The following is a 25,679-nucleotide window of genomic DNA, read 5'->3' on the forward strand; positions in this document are numbered from 1 at the left end:
GGTTCTGTGTGATATCACTCTGTTGGTATCATCAGGTGAAATTCATTTGTGACTTTGACTGACAGACACATCTTCCTACTACTTGCTCAGAACATTTTCGGTTTGCCTGGTTCCAAGTGAATTTTTTCAGATAAAATCCCAGATGTCTCTTCAAAGAAACTTCTGATGTTCCAGCTTGTGATTCTGTGGCCCCAGTCTGTTGTGCTGGCCCCTCCGGACAGTTTAGGGTCATGATTATCACTAGATATGATTCGACATTAATCAGACAGCACTCAAAAGAAGTGAATGTGTTGCCCTGAGGTTTTTATATTCTCATGCAGTGACTCAATGCTGCCAGGATTCTGAGTAGCACAAATATGCAACTCCACTGCTGCAGCAAAAGCTTGCCAAATTCTTACAGTTTATTAGAGACAAGACTGTCAACATCTGAGCCTTGCTGTGCAAGATCACCTGTCTGAACGTGCAACAATAGTAAATAGTTAGTGTGTGATGAGGAATCACTTAGGCTTCTTTATGATTTATAATTTATTCATTGTGATAGCAAACAAAAGCACAATGACATAGAAAAAAAATAGAATGCTTTTTTTTTTAAAACAATTCTAGCAAGGACTTATATACAAAGTAAAATTAAATCCTATCAAACCACAAACACATTTTATCATATTATGCGCATGCCACACATCTCAAAAGACTTTTCATTTTGCTGCACTAAAAGGCCAGCACAAACTTTTTGCTACTAATAATTTTTCTCCCTATACAAATAAACACAAACCTCTTGCATGAACAGATGTTTCTGTGAGCACAAACAAAGTAACCCTGGCAAAACAAGGTTGTATTTTAGTTTCAGATGTTGTTGTCAAAACTCAAGATAAAGACCTTGGTGGAGGTCAAACGCTGCTTTTATAGATGAACCTTCAACACCATCTGTTGCCTACTTGCTCAATAAGACATCACTCCCTCCCCCCTCTTTAAACAGTCACTGCTTTCTGACATGACAAGAAATGCAGGAAGATCGACATTAATACCTTAAACTTTTCACTGGAGCTCTGAGTATAATATCGGACAGGAACTCGCTGAGGCTTCTGTGGCGATAAAAACAATACTGTTTTTAGAAACAAACACTGTGACCTTTTGGTTTTAGACTAATCGTTTTGGGTTTCTTTTCCTGGTTTTAAGTCCACTGCCAGATTGCAAAAACTTTTTTAGACTGCACAGTAAAGCTTTTCCTTTAGGCAAGAATAAACTTGAAGACATGAGAATAAAATCATGTTCATGCACAATGAAATACCACTATGTTTTATGAATACATTAGAGGTGCAGATTCATTTTTTTAAATGCCAGTGTTGATTAAATAACAACACGGACATGCAGAAATTGTGTTTTAATTTGCATCTATGCACACAAACAAAATCATAGTATTTTTTTTTAAACACTGAAACCTGTCCATTCTCCTTACAATTTATTTCTGTCCTCCTTGACATTTATTATGATGAGGAGTGAGAGGGATTAGACTGAATTGTTTGAGGAATATTTATAAAATGATCCTTGAATTATGTACATTTCGTGATTTCTCTCCCAGTCCCATTCTTCTCCAATCCACTAAACCGACTTCGGTTAATAAGATTCACTGAAATGGTAAATAAAACCTTCTTCCTCAGCTACATATCTAAACGGCCACTCTAAGTGTGTGCATTTGCATAATAGCAGCCATAAATCAGCTGACATGCAATTGGGAGCGGTGAATTATGAATCTGATCAGTGTCGCTTCCTATTTGCGTGATTTAAGCAAAATGGCTAAAACTGTCCCTCTAAATAATCCCACATCTGTTATGTGACAGTTTTGGGATGAAGGGAAATTGTAGGAATATTGCTCAAAAACAGATCAGCACTTCTCCAGGGACACAAAACTCATCATTCTTTCTTCATGAAGAGAAGTAATGGTGCGATAAAAATTTTATACAAAATGAGAAAAAATCAGCTCTGTCTTTTTACACAGAAAATTTGTTGTTGTTTTTTTTTGATGACCAAAGGTTTCCTAGGAAAACTCCAAACTTATTTCGGATGCCTTTCCTCATGTACCTACAGTGTGTTATGATGAGGTGCTTTCTCTATCCGTCTCGGTCTTAATGTTACCCTGTACCCCACAAACTCCCGTCTTACGCCACTTCCTCCATCCCGACATTCCTCCTCTCCCACGTGTGAGAAAAAGCAGCGGGATTCAGAAACGAAAGTCACAAAAAAAGGTCCAGCAATCTGTCAGAGATTTCACTGGCCATGAGGCAGCTGAAATTGGACTTGGCTGCAACAGCTGTGGAGGTGGAAAATTGATGGAGAACGACAGTTAGTGTCTAGAGGAGGGTCATTTTTAGATTGCTTTTCTGTTTTTTGAGGGGGTGGGAGGGAAAGACAGGATGGAGTTCAATTTTTTTTTTTTTTTTTTTGCGTGCTACTGGTGACAAAATTAATTAACGCCCTCATTGTTTCTGAAGAATTCTTATGCGGCTAACTTGTAGTGGGAGACACACACACACACACACATCCAAAAACCTGTTAATAACCAGAAGCTCCTGCAACTGGAGGTATTTGTTCTGCCTCCTTAGCCATCAGGGAGCATTATAACCGGTGTGCTTTTTGAATGAAGTATTTTTTTTTCTTCTTGTTATAATCTTGTGGATCCACTGGGGCCATTGCTGTAGAGTAAAATAAAGTTGGAAATTTAAAAGAGAAATAAAAAGCAGCACCTGGTTGGAAGTCGTATATACCTTCAACTTATTCATATTTTATGAGGAAGGATCCACGATTTCCTAATTTTGTAAATGCTAGTGAAGAAACAGCGTTATGAAAACCAGAAAACACATGACTTCGATCTGTCCAGCTGAACTAGGCAAGCAAAGCAATAATCAGAGAAGGGTCATAGCAGCTCTGGCGTAAGATGTGCAGCTCAGAAAATCGGAAAACAAGAAGAAAAAAAACATAGAAAAGGAAGTAAATGTTGAAACAATATTAGTAAAAGACACATAAACAAATGTTTATGTGAAATAAGTAGAAGGAAGACCTCGATCAAAACTAAACTACATAAAAAAGGCTGTTCAGATAAGCCCTCCATACTTGCATCATAGTGGCAGTATTATGAAGTGGAAGACAGGAAAAGCTGTTAGTGTTGGTCAGAAATTGGATGGAGCTGCAAAACTTGAAGAAAGCCAGTGGAAGTGGGTCAAAATCAAAATTTGTGGATGAAACATGACAAATTATTGAAAGGTCCAAGGGATTTGAAGACATCAGCAAGGCACTTGAAATTTGTTTCAAATATGTGCTGAAGTTTGTGAAATTTATAACATCTAGAAGTTGCCTCAGAAACGTTTCCTCTCCACAAGAACGAGGAAGTGTTCGGCCTGAAGGGGGCTTGCTTTGTACCACAGTGAGGCAGCACAAAAAGTACAACCCAGTTCAGGAATGTGTGAAATAAGAAAGGGGGGGGGGGGGATGTAGGAGCCGCTGGGGTCAAGAATGCAGGCAGCAAGTGCTTTCATGATGGGAGCCAACAACTCACATCCTCTTATTTGTTTTGGACTCTGCGACCAAGTCCCATCCCTGCTGAAATAGCCATTTTCCAAAGCATTGTCTGAAATCTATTCAGAGACACAATGCGTGCCACCCGGGTTAATGGCTTAACCTCTCCAGGAAACCTTTGAGTGGACTTGATATAAACAGTTATTGATTTTGAAACACACCTGACATGATTGGGAATGGGAGGGATCCAAGTCGGACTGGGAATCAGGGAGTTTATGGAGTTCTACAAACCTTTGCACTTTATAATCCGTGTGCAGGTGTCACACAAATTAATTTTCATGCAGATATGATTAAAACCATTGCTGTCTAAGATTACGTCAAGGAGCTCCTTGTTGTGCAGTCAGACCTTTGTAGAGTATACATGTTCCTGTGCAGGCTGCGGATACATTTCTGTATTGGCATCAGACCAGTTGGTGCCTTTGTCTCATTGTTAATGTCTTGGGCTCCATGTTGCATAAAGTAATAGAGCTCTTTCCCACCTGTTACCCCACAATGCCGGTCAGGTGGGTTAACGTTACTATCACTACATTGGAAAACAGCCGAGTTTATTCAGGTCTCATTCAGCAACTTGAAGGTCATGTTTACTGAACATATTATGGTACTTACAGTAAATCTGAGTGGGCTGTATTACTTTTTTTTATTTTTCTAACATTTCTATACATTAAAAAGAAGGAAGAATCACTAACTCCTCATGAAATCATCTCGACTTGTGAAATCCAGGAGAAAAAGAAAATACTGTAAGTTGTTTTTCTGAAGGTTTCAGAGTTTTGCAAAGCAAAGTAGTTTAATTTTTTTCTGATGCCGTGGCTTTTGACAACTGCAAGGTAATAAGTTACTTTCTGCCGACCGAGAGCTGGACTCTGCAAAAATGTGAAAACAAGACTCACTGCGTTCACCGTTAGTAAAGAGCCATGTAGCTTCAGCAAGTTTCACATAGAAGCTACTGTTTCACAAAGGAGGGAAAGGTGACCTGCATATCATTTTGCCATTAATGTCACACCTAATCCTGCACACATCAGCCAGAGTAAAACAGTCAAATGTGTTTCAAATAGTCTTTCATCTTAAATGAGATAGCCAGTCAATAATAATAAAGCAGTCTCCCTCTTCCTGTGTCACACAAACTAATTTTTAGAAGCCATTGATAGCAAATTCATCAGCGGCAGATGACAGATGTAATGCCTAAGCTCTGACTGATGAAGCAGCCTCTAGCCTCTGCCTGATCTGACAGTGCATTGCTTTGGATTAGCCAGTCAATCCTCATGAGCAGAACAATCTCAGTTCATCGCCTCAGGAGATGGCGAGGTCATGGTTGATGAGCAGCGAGGAAAAAAGGAAAAAAAAATATCTTGCCTTTGGCCACTCCATCATAGAAATCAGACTAATATTATGCATTAAAGGAGGAAGTGATGAGGACAGATTGGTATTCCGGATAACACAAAAGCAGGGATGGATTGTGATTTATTGATGAAAGGAACAGTAATGAGGGCAGGCCTCAAACCTCGGTGGTGTTTACCCCTAAATAAACTCATAATTGCTCTGAAGTTTAGAGACTGCAAATATGGAAGTGTGGATGCGCGACATTGGTTACTCAAATAAATCAAGAGACATGGCAAAAAATCTTGTAATGGGTTCCATATAAAGAGCTACAAAGCCACAATGACAACAACTGTGTTTTCTATATGATGTTAAACAACTTCAAAATTCCTTCAGACACCAAGACTTTCAGCATTTTAACTGAATATAGCGACGTTATGCTTTCAGCCTCTGTAATGGATCATAATGAATCTAGAAATGTTCATCAGTTCATTAGAGATTTCAGCTAAGAGTCTACATTTTGCCAGGAAGCACACGCAGAGACAGCAGTTCAAACCGCACTAATTATTTATATCACACACTTCCATCAATTTTAAATGTGAATATCATCATCATTATGTCTATGTTTTAAGCAACAGAAGAAAAAAAAACATGCAGATGTGAACTTTAATAAGTCTACACATTCTAATCACAGCAAAACCAAGGACCTGGATTACAGTAGAGAGACATCAGAGCGAAATACAAACTTGGTACCCCGAGGTCAAACTGGAAATGACCGAGCTGTGGTCATCGGAGCCCTTGTGACAGTGACCTCCCACTCTGGAGAAGTGGCTAAAAAAGCTCATCCAGCATGTTAGTTCAGCAGAGTGTGGTTTTAAGAACAAATACAGTGAGGAGCCCTCAAGATTCCCAGGCCTCTGGTTGAGGCTTGAGATGAAGAGAAACCCACCGCATCCCAGTGAACCAGGGGCGTCCAAGAGCCTTTGTTTTATGCTTACACATTACAACTTTTTAAACATTTTAACATTAATAACATTTGGCCCAACCAAACCTAAAAACAGACACATTTAGTGAAGTCAGAGATGTTTAAATAGCAGTGTCACTCCCTGGTTGATCTCTTCCCTTCTCTCCAGTCAGTGTTGATCAAGCACTCTGAGCCTTAAAGTTTCAGAATCTGACATCCAGATACTGGCAAGCCTATTTCATGCTTCAGCTCCTTGGAGTAATGGGGGTTGAACTTGTGCGGGAGTACAGCTTAGAACAAAGCTGAACAGTGGGCAAAAAAATAAATAAATAATGGATTGAAGAGAAAGATGGTCACTAATCCTGGCCAAGTTCTACAACAATCTGTGTCCATTTGATTTAAAATAATGACCTAACATCAGCTAAACTCTGTCCAAAAGTTTAAATACAAAAAAAATAACTAAAGTCGTCTGGTTACCACAGTACAAATGTAAAGAAAATAATTAGATTTTGTTTATAAAAAAAATCCCATTGTACTTTGTTTTAGTGGTCAACAGATATTTAAAGCAGTCTTTATCCTTGTGCCCTTTTTAAACAGTTGCATAAGGAGCTTTCTTATTTTCACAGGCTGCACTTGCAGCAAACTGACAGCAATTCGTCAGAACAGTGTGTTCGCTTTACAGGCTCTCTGCCGTCTCTGAAGTGAAAACTGCAAACAATGAGATTACTGTCTTTCGGAGGGTACAGATGGACAGATATACGGGATAGCTTTCAGGATTTCTCCGTCACGGAGATTAACGAGAGAGTTTTGGAGGAGACTCAGCTGGGGTCATTAAGGACAGATGTATAGATAGGAAACAAGATTGATGGGAGAACATCTCCAAATCACACTGTCTAGAACATTTAGATCATTTTAAATACTTTCAAAAACGACTGAGATATTCCTAGCGGGAAATGATAGTGTTCCTCAAAACACAAAATGATCACACAGTGTTACCAGTAAAGGCTAAATGAGGAGACAAAATTTTGAAGGGGAAATGTTTTTCTTTCAAAAATGATGTAGGATTTTAAGAATTTTAAGATATAAATCCGACTCACTACTCCAAGTACTTTAAGGCAGAGTTATGGATAAATTAAACTAATTAAAAAGTAAATAAAATAAAAGCTCAATTTTGACTCCAAATTTAGCAAAAATAATTTTGTTCACCACAAAGATGAACAAATAGTCCAGCAGTTTGCATCATCCTTGACCCTCCTCGAGATTCATGCAATTTGTCTTCCATTATGTTAGGTTTGCAGGCATTCTGCTGGGTAATAGGAAAAAATAACACAAGTGGAGTGGATTGTAATTGCGCAGATGTGCACTATTTACCAATTTTCTGAGATAATTAATAACAAGCATAGTGCAGCCTAACATTGGAGGTTAGTGTCTTCAATTAGTGCTTTTCTGCTTGATGGACCAATTTGATCAATTAGCTCTATTTTGCAAGAAAAATATATCTGCCTTGCTAATGTTTTATGAGTGATTGGAGAAATGTGTGGAGTGAGAGCTATTTTATTCAGAGATAAAATAGCTCTGAATAAAATCATCATTAAAATTTGATTTTATACAAATGAACTTCTCAGATATTTTTGTTTCATCTTTTCTTTCTTCTTTTACACATGCAAAAAAAAATCAATAAATATTCATCTTGTTCCCCAAAATCTGGTTGAAATCATAAAGGTTTTGTTGTGCCATACATAGTTTCCAGATAGGAAAGCTTTCTGTGATCAAACGGATAAGTTAAAAAATAAAATGAAATAAACAAAAGCATCTGTGACTGTGACAGTGTTCAACCCAACCTGTCAGACAGATGGATGGATTCGCTCAGACATGTAGATAAATGATATTTGGGTAAATTCCAACTCATGTAGAACAGAGCAGAACTGAGGATTATAAAAGCTTTTTCTCAAGGACAGGTTATACATTAAGAATTTTTTTAATATAGAAGACTGTTCATCTTATTTTAAGGTATTTGCACCTAATAAAGACACATCTATGTTTAAAAAAATAAATAAAAAATTACAAATCCAATGTGTGTTTAGGTTAATAGTGAAAACAAGCATCCTGTTATGAGTACGCTGGGCGAGCAAAGAGAGGACAGGAAGCGTGTTACCATGGGTATTACATCCTATGCAGATGTCATGCATACCTGTCTTCGTGATGGCATCCTACAAACTACAAAACCAATCAAATGCATTCCGTAGCATATTCTGCTAAAAATAAAAACTTATTCTGATGTGTTGTGCCAGGATGACAACAGTGATCTGGTACAAAAATCTGAATATGGAGGTGTCAAAACAATGCGTAGTATAGCTCATGCAAGTGGAAATACATTTGTTCGGTTTTCAAAATGAGCCGAGGTTTGGTTGACAGCTTCTCAGAAGTAAACTACAAGACTGAAAAGACTGCCACTGCAAAAGTGAGGTACCCTTCTCAGCAACCTGCTGCTATTCTGTAATTTATTTTAGCAAATTTGAGGAGCTGTGGAGAAATACAATTTGACGAAAATCAGCTGCCAGCCAGAGCATGAGTTTGACTTGAAACGACGGGGAAGGAGCCACATTTATCTTTTCTTTTGCTTCAGGGTAAAACATGATTATGCATGGTGGTCTTCAAACAAGGAGATAGTGGAAGAAAATAAAGGCTCTAATCAGCCCATCCCCACTGAAATACAAAATTACTTTCCATACTTTAAAAGTGGCATGACTCGCCATTATAGTTGCTCAACCATTATCCCTGACTCGATTCTTTTTTTTTTTTTTTTTTTTTTTTTTTTTTTTTTTGCAGGCAGCTGATTTTTTCTAATGTGCTTCAAATTGTCACCCTGTGTGTCACAAGAAGAGAAAGTAGTAGCACCTGAGGGAGCCGCTCACCGCATTCACCCGAGGCACAGCTAGTGAAGGATAGCAATTACAGAACCAGGACCAGAATCAGCTGCGCTCACAATTATGCTGTCAAAGCCAGCTGACACAGGCAGGCGTTTATGCCGTAGCAGTACGCATAAATCAGAGCAGATGTCAGAATAACATGTTGTCATTTCACTTTCTAGAAACCGCTCTGACAATATGCACAATGCAGGAGTCATATCAATCAGAGAACAAGCTCACAGTAGGAGCTTGTAACAAACTGCCGGACTGTTATCTAGCTTTTACCTCTGTGTTTACTTAACAGAAATATGTTCGCAGCGACCTTTTTCGTGTGCTTTGTACCCAAAAAGAACTTGACTGGGATGTAAGTGAGATCAGACTAAAATACAGTCCTATTTTACTCCAAAAAAAAAAAAAAAAAAGAATTATTGCTCTGACCTAAACTGGTAGAAAAATGTGCCAGCTTCCAAAATGTAAGATATCGGAGCTCTCAAATATTGATATGATAAATCTCTTAAATATACAAATTCGCAAAATCTACACATCTTTGTAGTTTGGTAATAGGTTGCCACAAATTGAACCGTGTACTAATCTGCAGCCATAAACATGTTGTCATGCAGTGAAGGGAATCTAATGAATCCATAAGAGCAACAGGTTCTGTGGAGTAAATTGTTTTCCATCTTTAAGATAAAATGTTCATCTTTAGAGTTAACTCTAGTTTCAGTTTATTTGAAGTACATCTCTGACTAACAACCAACAGGCAACTGGCAGAGAAAAAAAAAAAATTTCCAATGACTTCAAATATGCATAGAATAACTTGCTAGTGTTCATACCGCTTTACAATTCCCACCATTAGTAAAATTACAAACAATAAATGGTAAATGACTTGCACTTGTACAGTACTTTATCAAGTCCAAGGGAACCCAAAGTGCTGAACACAACATTAGGTCATTCACGCACACATTCACACGCTGCTGATGGCAGGCTACTGGATAGTAGCCATAGCTACCCTGGGACAGTCTGACAGAGATGAGGCTATCATACATTGGCGACACCGGCCCTCTGACCACCACCAGCAGGCCAGGCAGGTGAAGTGCCAGGGACACACCGACAGACACAAAGTACTAAATATTTACTGTGATTTCATGTATGAGATCAACACAAAGTAGTGCATAACAGCTAAGCAGAATAATATCAACACATGGCTTTCGGTTTACGTTGCAAATAAGCTGAAAAGTATGGTGTGCATTTGTATTCAGCCTACCACAGAAATCTATCAAGAGAACCCTACAAACTAGAGATCTTCTTTATAACTAGTTCTCCCATCCTGCAAAATTGGCACTTTCAGATGAGAGAGAGAGGCCAAACAGTTTGCCAGTTTTGTGCCTCCTTCATGGACTGCAGTCACATGCAGTAAAATGAAGGGAAAACATGGGGAGAATTTTTTTCTTGTCAAGTGAACATTTATTTCAAAATGTGAGTATCATTTAAATCTAGCTTTACTAAATGAAATGCAGGTATTGGGAGCAGCCAGTAGACAAATTTCACAATTTTACTTTAATAACGTTTACCAGATTCATGAATGTTTCAGTTAAACTTCTCTAAAATTGGAATTAGAGCGATTGATTCAGCAAGTTAAAAAGAAAAAACAAAAAGCAAAAAAAAAAAAAAACGTGTATGAAGAACAAACAGCCTGTTGTTATCTTTGCACTAACACCACAACATAACAACACATCTACTTTAAAACCACTATTCATAGACTAACTGTACTCAACAAATCATTAATAGGATGCTTATTTGCAGCACAATCTTTTGTTATAAACACAGCTATTACATATTTGAACAAAATTGTAAGACCTCTTGCCATTTTTACAACCACATCTACACTCTCACCCAGTTCCTTCTTTGCAACTATAGTGAGTGATTAATGGTTTACCGTCTGTTGCAAAGTTCAAATACCAGCAAGTCTGAGGTCAGAGCAGGTTAAAGTCTCCTAACGGCTCCACACAACTACATGCGATTCACTATCAGACATGACACCTGCCAGTGTAAAACCTCCCTGTCTCAGTGTAAAACCTCAGAAAATTGCAGGTCTGACAATCACTTCACTCTCCGCTCCATTTAAGTTGTCGTTGCTGCACTTGCCGTTTCCACTCAACTTACCGGACTTTCTTCTCTCCCCATCTGACCTCCTCCTCTCTTCAGAGGGGAGCTCTCCTAAAGATTCCAGCATGTGTCAGGTGTGTGCTATACTATTTAAAAATAGAAAGACACCAAAAATAGTTTCTTATTTTCCTTCAAAAGTGGTCGCCACTCAGATTTGAGCCACCTTCAGTATTTTGTCCCTAAAGTCCATGCTCAGTTGACACCAGGAAATGCATCCAGCCTGCGTCTTTCCCTCCCTGAGTACCTGTTCAAGGCAACTCCCACAGGATCAGTGATACAGTACGCCAGGCCCCTCCCCGTCTGCTCAAATTGTTTAGGTAGCTCAGCCGGGCCAGTACTACTATTTTCCCACATTACTCAACCATGTGTATGCACACACGTACCGGACGAGACCAATGGGAAAGGGAGCTACACCTAGCGTGTGAGCTCACACGCAGGTGCATGTTGACTTGATGTAGTCTAAGGCAGACAGCAACACGTCAGCCAGCTGTTGAATTGCCGGAGGCTCCTGATCCTCTGTAAGCTAATACTCTGAGATGTTATCGTTTTCTTTTCACACAGCTTCCCCCCCCCAAGGCTACAACTGTACAATTGTCTTCTACGAGACAATTTTAGTTGTAGAGGTGCAATTAGAGTGAACTTAGACCCAAAATCATGGATCTCAAACAGAATATTATGATGATCTTGTGGGTTGGGAAACAAGTGTCTCTAACTTGAATTTGGAAACGTTCCCATTTTATTATTAAGGTAAGAAAACTAAACTGCATCTGAAAATACTTTTCTTGATGAGAAAAAAAACAACCTTTAAATAAAATGTTTCATTTTGTTTCACGTGCCTCACAATTCTCCTGCATATTTTAAGAGCTATGGGAACCACAACTAAATGTCACTGGTGATTTTAAAACTAATGATTTTAAAAAGTGGGATATTTAATAGCCAGTCTGAGATTATGCAGTTAAAGCTTAATTTTAAAGCTTTTAGCAGGGTTACTAGCAAATTCAAAAATACATCTAATTTAATGTTGAGCAAGGCACCAGAGCAAAGAAGCAAATCAATAAAAACTCTAAAATTTTAAAGTATTATAAAAGAAAAAGGCAGAAAATGGGCGACTGTGAGAGCCTTTTTGATAAACAAATGTTTATTTTATCTTTTACAGACAATATGGAAGAAACCTCAGCTGTCTGAAAAGAAGTGTGATATTTGGGGAACAAGCTTTCTTCTTGCACAAACATGGCTGCTCTGAAAAGATTCTTATTAATATGCGCCTTCAAAATGAAATTGAAAACAGGCTCATAGGTCTGCTGCCTGCTTGTCTGTGTGCAGCTGAACTCAGTAAGAGTAAACACTAAAGCTGATGACACAATACACCAGGTTTTTATGAGAACAGATAAGAGTGTGAGGCTTTGTCAAGCTGTGAATATGTGCATAGAGGAGAATACAGACATTTCTCTTCATGAGAATACCCTAAGGACCGTCAGCAAACAAAAAGAAGTGAGTTTTCAGAGATGCATTGTGTAGCTTAATTAGAATTGAATCATTGATTTTTTTTGGAACTTATTCTTGTGCATCCATCCTTTAACAGTCAGTTTCATTCATTAAGCAGCAAAAAACACTTAGTAAAGCCACTAAGAAATACCTTGGTATTTTTAGTAGCTGTAAAAATTATGCAAAAGCTTTATTGAAGATAAAACACATTAAAAAAATCAAATACATCTCACAATTTATTATGTTTAAACTTATTTTTCTACATGGCATGCACAGCTGGGTGTCAATAAATGAGCAAAGCTCAGTTTGTTTTCTTCATGGAAAGTGGGAAAAACTGAGCAGCGTGATGATATTGTTCTTATTCCTCTGAGCAAAACACAACATTTTGATGACATTATTCTTGCCGCAGCTTTGCTCGCTCAACTGCAACATATCTTGCAGAGGACCGGCCTGAGCCGAACTCTTATAAAGGCAAAGTACTACTCAGCATCTCTTTTGGATTTCCCAATTAAAGGAGTCCATTTGCCAAACACAGGCTATTTACATTACAACAACCGTAGCAGTAAACTTCAAGGACCAGGGAGCTACAAGACAAACTGGCCAGCTGATGCAGCAAAAACTTTAGTTCACCTCTGTGTTTCAGCATATTTTTTTCCAATCTCGGATGGCAGAAAGTAACGAGCTTAGAGTATTATCTTTTAAATGAAAATCAATTGAGGCAGCCAATCTCTTTGCAGTCATTTACAGAACACATCAAAGAAAGAGAGGCTTCACATAGCCAACAGTGTGTCAATCTTGCAGCTTTTTCTAGGTAAGTTAAATTAGTGCAAAATAGGCCACCAGGGAAAGATTAGCAATTTGTTAAATGTACGTGCATATACTGTAAATGTGGGAGGCCGAACGTTTAATCAACACAGTCTGGTGTCAATATTTTCCTCTGCTTGTCTTGACTACTGCTTACAGCTTCATAAATAACATCCAAATGCTTGTGTTAAAGGATGCTGCACCCTTTTAAATTGGCACTTTGCCTTCTTGTTCACAAAGTGGAACTCAAAGAGAAGAAAGTTGCAGAATAGACAAACAAATAATTTTCCAAACAGGAAATGCTTTTACCCTACAGTTCCTCACAAACTTATTTTCACTGGAGGTTAAACTTATAAACCAATATAAAGTAGTGGATAGCTGTGAAGTATGGATAAAATGGAAATAAATGGATCCAACTTTTTTTTCCACATCAAAATTTGAACAGTGTGGCCTGCATTTTGCCACAGCCAACACGTTAACAGGTTGAAATTCACCTGGCAGCATGGTTTCCATGTCACAAAACGGACGAAAGTAAAACCATCCATCTAAAATAAAAACAACTTTTTATGCGGAATTGAAACGCTACTTTATCTCAACGAGCAAAACAAAATGAAAAATAAAAATTCCTCAGCAAACATTTGTCATCACACGCCAAGAGAAACGTGGGAGCAAGTCACCAGAGCAGAAATGGAGAAAAGTTGCTTTTCTATTTTTCTATTTTCAAAGCATTTCAAAGCATTTTCTGAGCAAATAGTGATTTTCTTATTGTTGCACATTATACTAGTTGAAGTCAAAAGGAAACCATCTCATGCTTTAAATAACGTTCTCAAAGATATTAAAATAGTACATTATTAGTACAATTCAAGAGTATATCTGAGCAATTTCACAAACCAGGTTTTATTGGCTAATCACAATTTTTGAGTTTGAAAGAAACACGGGGTTACTCAACGTTCCCACCACATCTCCCTAACCCACACTGGTTACAGGCCGTTGGACAAATAAAACCCAGCCTAGGCTCGTTTGTGGGCCTGGGCCAATGCTCACCTATACTTTGGTTCAGACCAGGAAAAAAAGTATAGCTTTCATCAGGCACAAATAACTTAGCTCCTTTCTTGTAAATGCTATGAGAAAAGATAATTCTCCACACTGTTGTGCAGCCGCAAACTTTCTCCAGAGAACAACGTGAGGATGGATTCTTTAGCGGCAGAAAGAGAGCAGCAGGAGTACATGGTGAAGCCAACAAGTTGTACATCGTTACTTTGGAGATGACAAGAATTGAAAGGAACAATTGAAAAGTGCAGTATTATTCCCAACTAAAATGATCAGCACTGGGAACTCTACAGATGTTATTTTTCTTATTTTGTTGGCGTTACTTTGTATTTTTATGCAAAATATTTAGCGCAGATAGCCAGTCATTTGTGGGTGGACAAGTTACTGACAAGCTGCACAAGTCCAGTTCAACAAGAGTTGTTTTGGTGAAGAACTTTCACTTTATATGGTTTGTTACTGGCTATTTAGGCTGTAACAAACCGTCTGCTTGTATAGGAGACGAGTAGGAGGAACAACACTTGTGAAAAATGAAAAGCCAGTGTTTGTGAGGGTCCTCTGTGAAAATACCATTTTAATTGAATTCCCAAAATGTTTTTAATCCCCCCTCACTGCAGTTTTTTTTTTTTTTTTAAAGGTTACTTGTCAAACATTTTGATCTACAGGAAACATTTGTCTTATCTAATCCTCCTGCTGTTCTGTATTTTCAATCTGGTGATTATTGCTCGGGATCTTATATAACATCTAGCACCACCAGCTCAGCTCTTTTCAGCTTTTCTTTTTTCCTTTATATCTCCCTCCAACCATCACAGTCAGTGCTTTCACCAGACATCAGGTGCTGCTTGGGTCTGAATCCAAGGACCCAGCTCTAACAGCAGATGCCAGCAAAGATTCACTGCCAGTGGGTCTGTTCTTTAAATGGTCATCAGAAGGGCGAGCAGACGGTAATAACACAAGTGACTCATTGCACCAGACCTGCTAGCCTCCTGTCAAGCCTGAATCCAAGGTGGCTTCTAGAAATAGAAGGCACACCTCTGCATCACCTTGCCTCAGTCGTGCACAAATGTGAGTCAGAAATTCCCTCAAAGTTTTGGGAATGTTTAGCGATAACTAAAGTCATACAGAATCAAGGACGAGATCTGATACCAATTTACCAAGTTATATATTTTTTTAATATATGACTAAATATACATATGCTTTTCCTGAGAAGTAAATTTTCTAATTTCAACATTAGTGCTATAAGACCCTAATATTTTAAAAAATAAAGAACAGTACATGGTCATATATGCTATTCATGTTTATTTTCTTCAGTACCTCTGCTTTGGATCAGCTTTGGAAAATATGTCATTAGTAAGTTTTAAAATTAGATGTATATACAAAGATAACTTGTGTAAAACAGAATGCAGTTTCAATCATGCATTTATTTATCGAAAGAAAGAAAATTCACCACCAACCTGGTTCTATGTGAAGAGTAATCAACCCCATTGTGTAAATGCATTTCCCACATTTTTGGAAAGATCAATATTACTAACCACATGTGGTCTGATTTCTGACTGCCACTATCCAGAAATGGAGAAAGCATGCAACATTGTTGGACTTTACCAAGAGTGGTTAGTCTTTCAAAATAAATCCAAAAGTGCATACAAAATTCAATTAGGGGGTCACAAAAAAACTCTGAGGAATATTCGAAGCGCCGCAGGCCTCATTTACCTCAGATAAGGTCAGTCTTCATAATTAAGGAAAATACCGGGCAAAAATGACATCCATGGGTTTTAGTTACATTTGAGATGTGATATAAACTTAAGAAAGTTCTCAAAGCACAAAAATGCTTTAAGAACTAATTTCTTCAGTGACATAAAAGACTGACAACTAGTTATCACTTGATGGAGCTATTACTCTCAAGGCTGGCACAGCTAGGTATTAGGTATAAGAGTTGAGATTTTTTTTTCACATGAAAAACAGCTTCTTCATTTTTATCCTTTAAAACTATCATTTGACAACTGATAAAAAGAAAATCAATCTGTAAGGTGATAAACTCTAACTCAACTATTAGGACCAGGATCCGCTTCACGCAGAACAGCGGATTCTAAGCTAAACACCAGTGTTTTGCAAACCCTGACATCTTGCAGTGAGTTCTAAAAAAATATATATATATTGTTTTCTGTTGGGTTTCAGTGTTAAGGATTTCAAAGGAGAATGGAAAAGTGATTTTATGCCAACTTCAACTTTGGAGTCATTTCCTGAACTATACGTCTCAATAAATAAGGTTGCTGTTCCTCAGTACAACCCGCTCACTCTTCTTCATCACTCCATCTAGTTTCTTCCTACAAAACTGCAGACAAATTGCTCAAATCTTTGCTGAAATTGCTCACAACTTCCTCCACTTCTGTGTACTCAAGCTTAGTATTGTGTATTCTGACTTACCCTCATTACATCACAAGATGGCACCAGTGTTGGACCCAATTACCACAGACAAAAATTGCAACACTCTGCAACGCCGTGGAATTTATAGCAGTAGAGTAGCAATATTTGTTCTTAAAAGCTTTTATGTACGCAGAATGAAAGAAGTAGTTCATCTTTTCAAATCGTAAAGTTCTTTTATCGTGTTAGTGACACTTGGAGGGTTTAGGTTTAAGTGATAGAAACAAGAATAGAATTCACTTGCATTGGCACATTCACATTTTCTCTTCTTTTTGCTCACTTATGCATCTCGACTCACCTCTCCCCTGCATGATTCTCACTTCGTAATCAGAACACAGACTGCATTCAGGCAATCTTTCACCTTGTCCTCCTTCTCTTCACAGTTGCGTTCATCCTTTTTTCTCTCCTACTTCATCCTCTTTATCAACTTCTTTCTCCAAATCCATTTTCTTTCTTTTTCTTTTTTAAATTTTATTTCCGCAAGCACTTTCTGACCTCGCTGCTTTGACCTTCTATTTAAACCAGCAGACATTCCAGCCTCGCCCCACCGCTGACCTTAGAGCCACTTAATGTGCAGAAGCAGCACCTGTCTCCGTAATGATCCAGTGCTGGTTGCTTACTTTCGTTTCCGCTCCCCTTCGCCGTCTCTTGTTTTTACTGGAGAACAGAGATGAACTTGCTGATAACATCAACCTTAGTTGCCTGTTCTCATTCTGATGAAACTTGTAGTGATATATGGTGGCCTTGGCCACTGCAGGGGTTTTGAGTACGTATTTGTGATTTTCCTGAGTCAGCGCATTTGTAGCACCTTAGGGAACGACTATGGACCTAATGCACAAACCGCTGCCTGCTGCAGGAGAATGTTTGTATGCACACAGATATGTTGCATTAAAATTCTGCATAAAATTGAGTGGATCCCACTTCTGAATAATAGATGCGGACTTTGCTAGATGTAACTATTTTTATATATATATATATATATATATATATATATATATATATATATATATATATATAAACAACAGCGACTGTGGTAAAAAGATAGAAGCCTGCTGCCATCATGCCCCAGACTCATCTAACACAGTAGAATCATAGCTCTTTATCAGCAAACCTGTACAAGGCTAATCCGGTGTTGCAGCTCAAGTGTGTGATGCTGCGATTTACAGATGATGTGTGTGGGCAGCTGGCAGAGGATTTAAAGCAAAAACACACACAGAGAGACTACCACTGCGCAATGTGTGTTTGAAGCACATGTTGTCTCACCATCCACATGCTGTGGATAATTTCAAGACAGAACAGGTTTCTGGACTTCTGTTGTTGAGTGCAGTTTCTCCTCGCCTGACCACTGGGGTTAAAAATTAAAATGAAAGCAATGCCAACTTATTTTTCCTCCATAAGGGTTTGTATTTGCCTTGCTAACGTTGGCTTCACTTTTTCTCTGCTTCCACAAAACTGCATTGATTTTGGAAAGCTCACATAGCAGAGATATTTGTGAGTTTTGAAAGACCAGAGGCAAAAAAGACAGTACCTTGTTTTTCAGGTTTTTATCAGAATTGTTTTGAGAAAAAAGATTTCAAATTTATTCACAGAAAAATCCAGCTGCTAATTTGTGCTGTACTCAAAATTGCATATATTTGCACTCCAGTAATTTATGCAAAGGTGTGCCAGAGAAAATCTAGGTGTGAACAGGGGATGTAGAAGTCAGTGCTGTTATTAATATACAAAGAAATGTCATGAGCATCTGCTGCACAATCTGCAGTGTGAAAAGCAGCTTTACTTCATCATCTCTCTGTAACCTGAGTAATAGATTGATCAATGTAGTGTATGCAAAGAAAAACATGTAGAATATTGTCATTGGATAGCAATATTGTTGGACATTTTCCACATATTGATTAGTAAGTCATTGGTTCTGCAATTCCAGCTGCATGATCTGAACACAAAGAATAGCTCAGGCTTATAAGCTTCAGTTTGTCACAAACATGAGTTGTACCTTTGTCCAATGAGGCATCAGGAGAGTTGAAGTCCATGAGACTGCTGATTTCAGTCTTGTAGCAGAGGTCCGTGGTTGGGGGTTTCTGCTTGTGTTGAGGTGATGGATCTGTGCAAACAGACACAACAATAATCGTTACTGTAATTTTTGACAAAAGGGGAATTTAGAAGTCCAAATAAAGAGAGGCTGGTATCTGAATATGAATGTTAGATTATACAAAGGCAAAACAAAAGTGACAAGCCAAGTAACACAGATTCATCATAAATTAAAAAAAAAAAAAGAAATTCAGCAAGGAACAAAAATAAGTGTTGCGTGATTAATAATGCCACCGCACTAGTCAGCTCCACAAACCCGCTCTCAGTGCTCACATAATTCATTATTTCTCTTCGCTCTGAAAGCCACACAGCTGACCATTCATACCGGACCTGAACGCCTCTGCCAAAGCAAAATCATGTAAGCTTTCACAATCAAAGGCAATCAAATACATAAGGTAAAGACTTAAATAAACATCAGTGTTCTTTAGAACCGGAGCATGATTTAATTTCTGCCGACATTCAAAGCTTCCTAGTAGCGTTATTGGCTTCCATCAGTGGCATATACTTAATGCAGATTGAATGGAGTCCGTCAGATCAGCTCACATTAAAGTGCAGCTCAGTCACTTAGACATGCAATCAGCTTTTATAATGTGCACAGCTGCCTTTTGTAAAGAAAAACCTTTTTATAAGTCAAACTAGGTAGAAAATGCAACATTTTAAACAATAAAATAACTAAAATAGAACTGTATTGCCTTTAGTTCAGCCTCTGCCCCTCTCTGAGGTTCTCCTGCTCCTTTCTACCATCATTCCACCACCCACCTATTAAAATGCTTTCACTGGTTGAATTACTTGCAGTAATTGATCACAGATGTGTCTTGGAGCTCATATTCAAGAGTTCCCTTGCTGTCACTACAACAACATTAGGGAGATCACTACTTAAATGGGCTCATGGGGCTACAAATACAAGTCTGGCAGTCTAGTAAAGTAATTATAAGCAGAATGAGACCTTTTTTTGTAAATATGTAGTTTCTGTAACTGGTCTTTGACCAGCTAAACCCAACTGTTAGTTTTTTTTTTTGTTTTTTTTTTCCTTGAATTAAGTTAAAATTCACCCTGCATACATTTCTGCAGGTTTCAGGCTGCTGCAGCTGCCTGCTGGCCTCGTGAAAAATATTTTATCTTCCTTGCATTGAACCTTTGACAAGCCCTCACAGACGTTTAGAGACTTGGGGGAAAGTTGAAGAGCATAGTGGAATAAATTCAGAGGAATGGGAAATGCAGTCATGGCCAAAGGTTTTGAGAATGACTTTGTAAATGTTAATATTTACAAAGTCTACTGCTTCAGTTTTTATAATGGCAATTTCCATATACTCCAGAATGTTATAAAGAGTGATCAGCATAACAGCAATTTATTGCAAAGTCAATATTTACCTATAAAATGAACTTTATCCCCCAAAACAAATTTCAACTTCATTGCAGCCCTGCTTTAAAAGGACCAGCTAACATTGTTTCAGTGATTGCTCCATTAACACAGGTGTGGGTGGTGATGAGGACAGGGCTGGAGATCAATCTGTCATGATTAAGTAAGAAGGACAATTTAAAAAGAGGCTGGTGCTTGGCATCATTGTTTCTCTTCTGTGAACCATGGTTATCTCTAAATAAACACATGCAGTCATCATTCCTCTGCACAAAAATGGCCTAACAGGAAAGAGAATCACAGCTAGAAAGATTGCACCTCAGTCAACAATCTATCGCATCATCAAAAACTTCAAGGAGAGAGGTCCCATTGTTGCCAAAAAGGCTCCAGAGCGCCCAAGAAACACCAGCAAGCGCTACGAGGTGAGCGCTACCGCCAGTCTTGTCTCATGCCAACTGTAAAGCATCCTGAAACCATTCATGTGTGGGGTTGCTTCTCAGTCAAGGGAGTCGGCTCTCTCACTGTCTTACCTAAAAACACAGCCATGAATAAAGAATGGTACCAGAATGTCCTCTGAGAGCAACTTCTCCCAACCGTCCAAGAGCAGTTTGGTGATGAGCAATGCCTTTTCCAGCATGATGGAGCACCTTGCCATAAAGCAAAGGTGATATCTAACTGGCTCAGGGAACAAAACATAGAGATTTTGGGTCTATGGCCTGGAAACTCCCCTGATCTTAAACCCATTGAGAACTTGTGGTCAATCATCAAGAGACTGGTGGACAAACGAAAACCTAGGAATTCTGACAAAATGGAAGCATTGATTGTGCAAGAATGGACTGCTATCAGTCAGGATTTGGTCCAGAAGTTGATTGAGAGCATGCCAGGGAGAATTGCAGAGGTCCTGAAGAAGAGGGGTCAACACTGAAAATATTGACTTGCTGCATTTACTTATTCTGTCAATAAAAGCTTTTGTTACTCATAATGTGATTGCAATTGTATTTATGTATTTGATGACATCTGACATACACATGAAAACCAGAGAGCAGCAGATCATGTGAAAATATAATATTTGTGTCATTCTCAATACTTTTGGCCATGACTGTACATGACAACTGCTGATTATTAAAGGAGAGGAGAAGCTGGTACAGAGGAAAATTAGGAGAATATGCAAAAGAGCTAGCTTAGGCTGAGAATGACAGTTTATTTACTGACTTATGCAAACGCTCTACACTGATTTAAGACTAAGTCTCTGCCACACCTTTATGTCTCTTGTCAAGATTATTTTTTGCAAAACATGCATCCCTGCTTTGTGATTTTTATACATTCCACAAAACTGCATATTTACAGAATGAACAGAATAAGTGTTGCCACAAAAAAAAAAGATATATTGATCCTTTTCTCCTTATTGCTTCAATCTTTGCATTTAATAAAGTATTCCTCAATAATGCCTCTATCCTTGACCTTGCAGCAGTGATCTTTTGAAATCCCTTAAGAAGTCAAGTGAGGTTTGACAAAGGCTCAATGTGATGCTAATAATACTGGAGAGCTGCAGAAAAAAAGAAAAAAAACTGAATAATGTCATACATTTTGCTGGACTGGTTCTCAGCGAGAGGCACTGCACCTTGAAGGATATTGATGCTCTCCAAAAAACCTTTATTAGTTTGCACTGGATAAATCATGTTTGGGGATGATCTGTTAAAGATTACAGATAAAAGAATAATTTCCTCTGTCTGCATTCAGCTCATTTCTGTCCGTTCCTCCTCATAAGCCAGCAATATTGTTTTTCATGAAGCCAAGGAATTCTCCAGAATGACCTCAGTGCAAGTAAGAATCTGCTGGGCAAGGTTAACCAGTCATAGTAAAAATAATAAATAAATAAAGCAATTGCACACACACACTCCATCAATTCTAAAGTTTTAATTTGATCTTTACCAGGACCTACATTTGTTTCAAACTCATCTCAAACAAAAATGAATGTGTCTCCAATATGCACAAAACTCCTAATCCTTGTTGTCACTGGTCTGTCTGTAAACATATGTCAGCTACAAACCTGAGCAATTTCTTTTAATGTGCATGGTGATCAAAGATGTTTTGCAGGCTGTGCACAACATGTTTCCTTTACGATCTGAGGGATTTTCACCATTTGCAATTTATTGCTAGGAAAGAGACACTTTAAAATCTCTGTCTGACATTTAAAGCAAGTTCATAAATCGAGATAAACATTTTCTGCACAAAATTGACTAAAACACCCAAACATTTTACATACACAATTACTAATAAGTCAAAACATGTCAGAGGTAACTTCTTAGGCTCAGATTTGCATATTGTTCAAGTATCCTCTCCCTGCTTTGTTCAAGGAGTTTGGCATGGAGAACATAGCTGAGGGCAAAGACTTTATTCACTAGCAGAGAGGGTTGAGCACACGGAGCAGGATTTAAATGAGTTCTGAAAAAAGAAAAGATTAAATTTTACTTTTTAGTGGCATCTTCTGATATCTGTTTGCAAGCAAAACCCTTTGTGGAAATGAAAGTAGTTTTGAGTGAGAGCAGCATCACAAATGAACTAATCTTAGTCTCAAAATACATGCCCTCAGAATATCAAATGAAAAAAAATATTTTTCTTTCATAAACAAGCAATTTTAAGTTACTGATTTTTAAAGATGATATATCAATTGACTTTAAAAGCTTAAATTTGAGACTTGATGTGATCAAATGTCTCTTAAATCAAATAGAGACAAAAAAAAAACAAAAACAATTTTCATCGCACCATGCTTGATTTAAAAGACATTTAGAAACCACAGTGTGAATTAAACATTGTTTATTGCTTGCAATAAAGATCGGCATCCATCAGCAGTGGGAGATAAAATAACTTCTAAAATGCAGTATTTGTGTCAAACGTTTGAGACAAATGCAACTGGCTTTTTTACGTGTTTTCTCTAAAACCTAGAAAGCTTTACAGATTATTTCCTCTAGAAAGAATCTGTAAAGCTTTATGACTTTGCATCAACCGTTCAAAATTATCTTTATTAGTGGTGAGCAATTCATTGCTAACATAAACCAGGACACAAAAAGGAACTTGCTTGTAAAGACATGAGCAGTTATTTGCACCAAACACAAAACTAAAGCAATTATTTAAAGCTTGTAGACTTGTAATAGAAATTTATTGTAACTGGATCTTATCTTCATATGAGAGAACAAGTCCTTCAACACCTTCTTTGATATCTTAAAACATAGTATGTATGACACACGATTTTCTAGGTGTCTGAAAGAGTGTAAAAAGCCAACATTTCACTAGCATGTATAATAAAAGACAAAACCCAAAGGTTAGAGAAAGTATAAAGCAGATGCCATAAATTTCTGTTAAAGATGCAAGATGCAAATTTAAAACGCAAATAACATTTGCAAATTATTGTGTGCTTATTGAGGGATTTTTTTGTTGGCAAAACAAAAATCTGAAAGTATGAAAATGATGAAAAGTAACACAACCAAACCGTAAAGAGAAATCAGTAGGCTTGATATGTTACTGCGAGTAACATATCAATACCTATTCACACTGAACTGTTAAATGATAATCTAACCACAGTATGTTAAGATGTCTCCTGAGTAGAGTTGGGCATATTAATTCACTCCACGCTGTTGGAGAAAAACCACCATGAATGCTCTGCACTGGGAACCTCCCTGTTGTTCCTCTTCTCAGCAGGAGTAAAACACGACAAAGCTGCTCCAAGCCGCCCTTACCTCACTGAGCCTGTGGGGGCAATTTTGGAACTGGGCTGCTGTTTTCATTATGAATTCTACCATGATTAAAGAAAAACATTTCTTTCTACAACAAAACACTCCACAAAGTTGAGGGAATGCACTTACAGTACTCAGCTGTATCAGTACTGTTGGCAAATTAAGTTGTGCAAATGACAGATTCGCGTTTAAGAATTAGTAATGAAAAAAAATCAGTTGTCGTTCATGTCACTGAATAACCACTGCACTCTCAGTTCCTATGAAAATGATGTAAACCTCTCTTTTGATGCACAACAAAAACAACATTTATGATTTTCTCTTTGAAAAAGTTCCATCCAACAGGGATTAGCTTACTTTTGATAGAACACATTAAATCAGCATAAAATTACTGAGAGACTTCATATTATTTAAATCTACCTCTTCTGCGGTGTTTTAAAAATTCTGTGCGAGTGCTGCGTCAGACCGAGTCTAATTCATGCTGATCTCTATGTGATTATAACACAAATTCCCCCATAGTGAAAAGCTCGTAATGTTAAAAACCCCAGTAGTACAAAGAAAGAGAGAATCAGTAAATTTGTATTTGAGGTTCTACTCCCAATTCTGTCTTGTCCATTCCTGTTCCTCTCCCCTTACAATCTGTCATCTCCTGGGTTCTTGGGCTTTTATACCTTTCGTCGTTACCTGTCCATTTCTCTGGCACATTTTCCGTCATTCTTCTGTCACCGTAAAATGGGGTTTCCCCCGGCTTGTCTCTCTCCTGAGCCAACTATACTTTATCTGCTGGCGCAGTGCAGGGAAAAGGAGGCGGAAGGAACAAAAGAAGACCTTAATGCGTCGTGGAAGGTGATTAAGAAATGAATGGACCCTGCTGCCGGAATCGTCGACACACTGCCCATGTGCCCCGGCGCAGTCTGCAATCTGCAGATAGACACAATGCTCCACTTTTCTTGCGCCTGCCATTTGCCTTCAATTGTACAGACATTCACTGCTCCTCGAGCCTGCCGGACTTCAGATAAAGCTCACGTATTCATGCATTAATCACCGCCAGCCAGGACAGGCCCTTCCTGAGCGCTTCACCTGCATCGAGACCCCAATTGAAGGCACCCTATAAATATCAAGCAGATAAACGTAACCAATGGAGCGGAGAGAAGCTTGTGCTTAACGTTCAGCCACCCACTCTAACCAGTCCCAGATTTCAAGATGCCTCGTTGTCAGTTCATATTATAATGACAGGCTGCCAAATGTATGAGGCAGTCCATTCAAGGAAGTGTGTAGGCCGGGATGTTATTAGTTGGTGACACGACTCACGAGACAATGAACTGCCGTTTGCAAGACTTTACTGGGGAGAAGTGGATTTTTGGTGAATGTCATTTTAAAAAAAAGGAACATATTACTTTGATATGCCGAGAAGCGATGTTCAGCTTGCTCGGGTCTGAAAGAAGAACAGTAGTTTACAGCAGGCTTGTGCAGAGGGGTCAGGGGGAGGGACAAAGGGGGCTTCAACCCTTACCCCTTTTATCCTTGATGCCCCTAGTGCCCTTTTGAGGGTTTTTTATTTTTTTTATTTTATATTTCTTTTTTATTTATCTGTATGTCATAAGGCCTGTTTGTGCCCCTCAGCAATAATATTTAGCTAAATATAATAATTTGGCAAAATAAACTAGCCCTCAGGCTAATAATGACTCAGTTTCTCTGCCTCCATGTTGTTCAGGAAGGGGGCGGATCTGTGCCATCTCAACTATCAAGATGATTCTTTAAACTTTCACAAAGTAAACTTCCTAATTAAACCCTAAATGCACAATTTATTTTTCTCAGCAGAATGC

At 38.2% G+C, this 25,679-nt stretch overlaps 1 protein-coding gene across 5 annotated transcripts in view; it reads right to left on the reverse strand.

The window, feature by feature from the left end:
- Positions 1-25,679, reverse strand: part of LOC129372266 (kazrin-like) — a 157,613-nt gene that overhangs the window by 28,127 nt on the left and 103,807 nt on the right. For all 5 annotated transcript variants that reach the window (XR_008607237.1, XR_008607238.1, XM_055049424.1 and 2 more), the window contains exon 5: positions 18,671-18,778. Coding sequence is in view for 3 of the 5 variants with exons in the window: in XM_055049424.1 (XP_054905399.1) it covers positions 18,671-18,778 (108 nt within the window). In the remaining 2 variants the exon portion in view is untranslated. The remainder of the gene's footprint in view (positions 1-18,670; positions 18,779-25,679) is intronic.

This window comes from Poeciliopsis prolifica, unplaced genomic scaffold (genome assembly GCF_027474105.1).
Source record: "Poeciliopsis prolifica strain line A6 unplaced genomic scaffold, Auburn_PproV2 SCAFFOLD029, whole genome shotgun sequence".
Taxonomy (NCBI): Eukaryota; Metazoa; Chordata; class Actinopteri; order Cyprinodontiformes; family Poeciliidae; genus Poeciliopsis; species Poeciliopsis prolifica.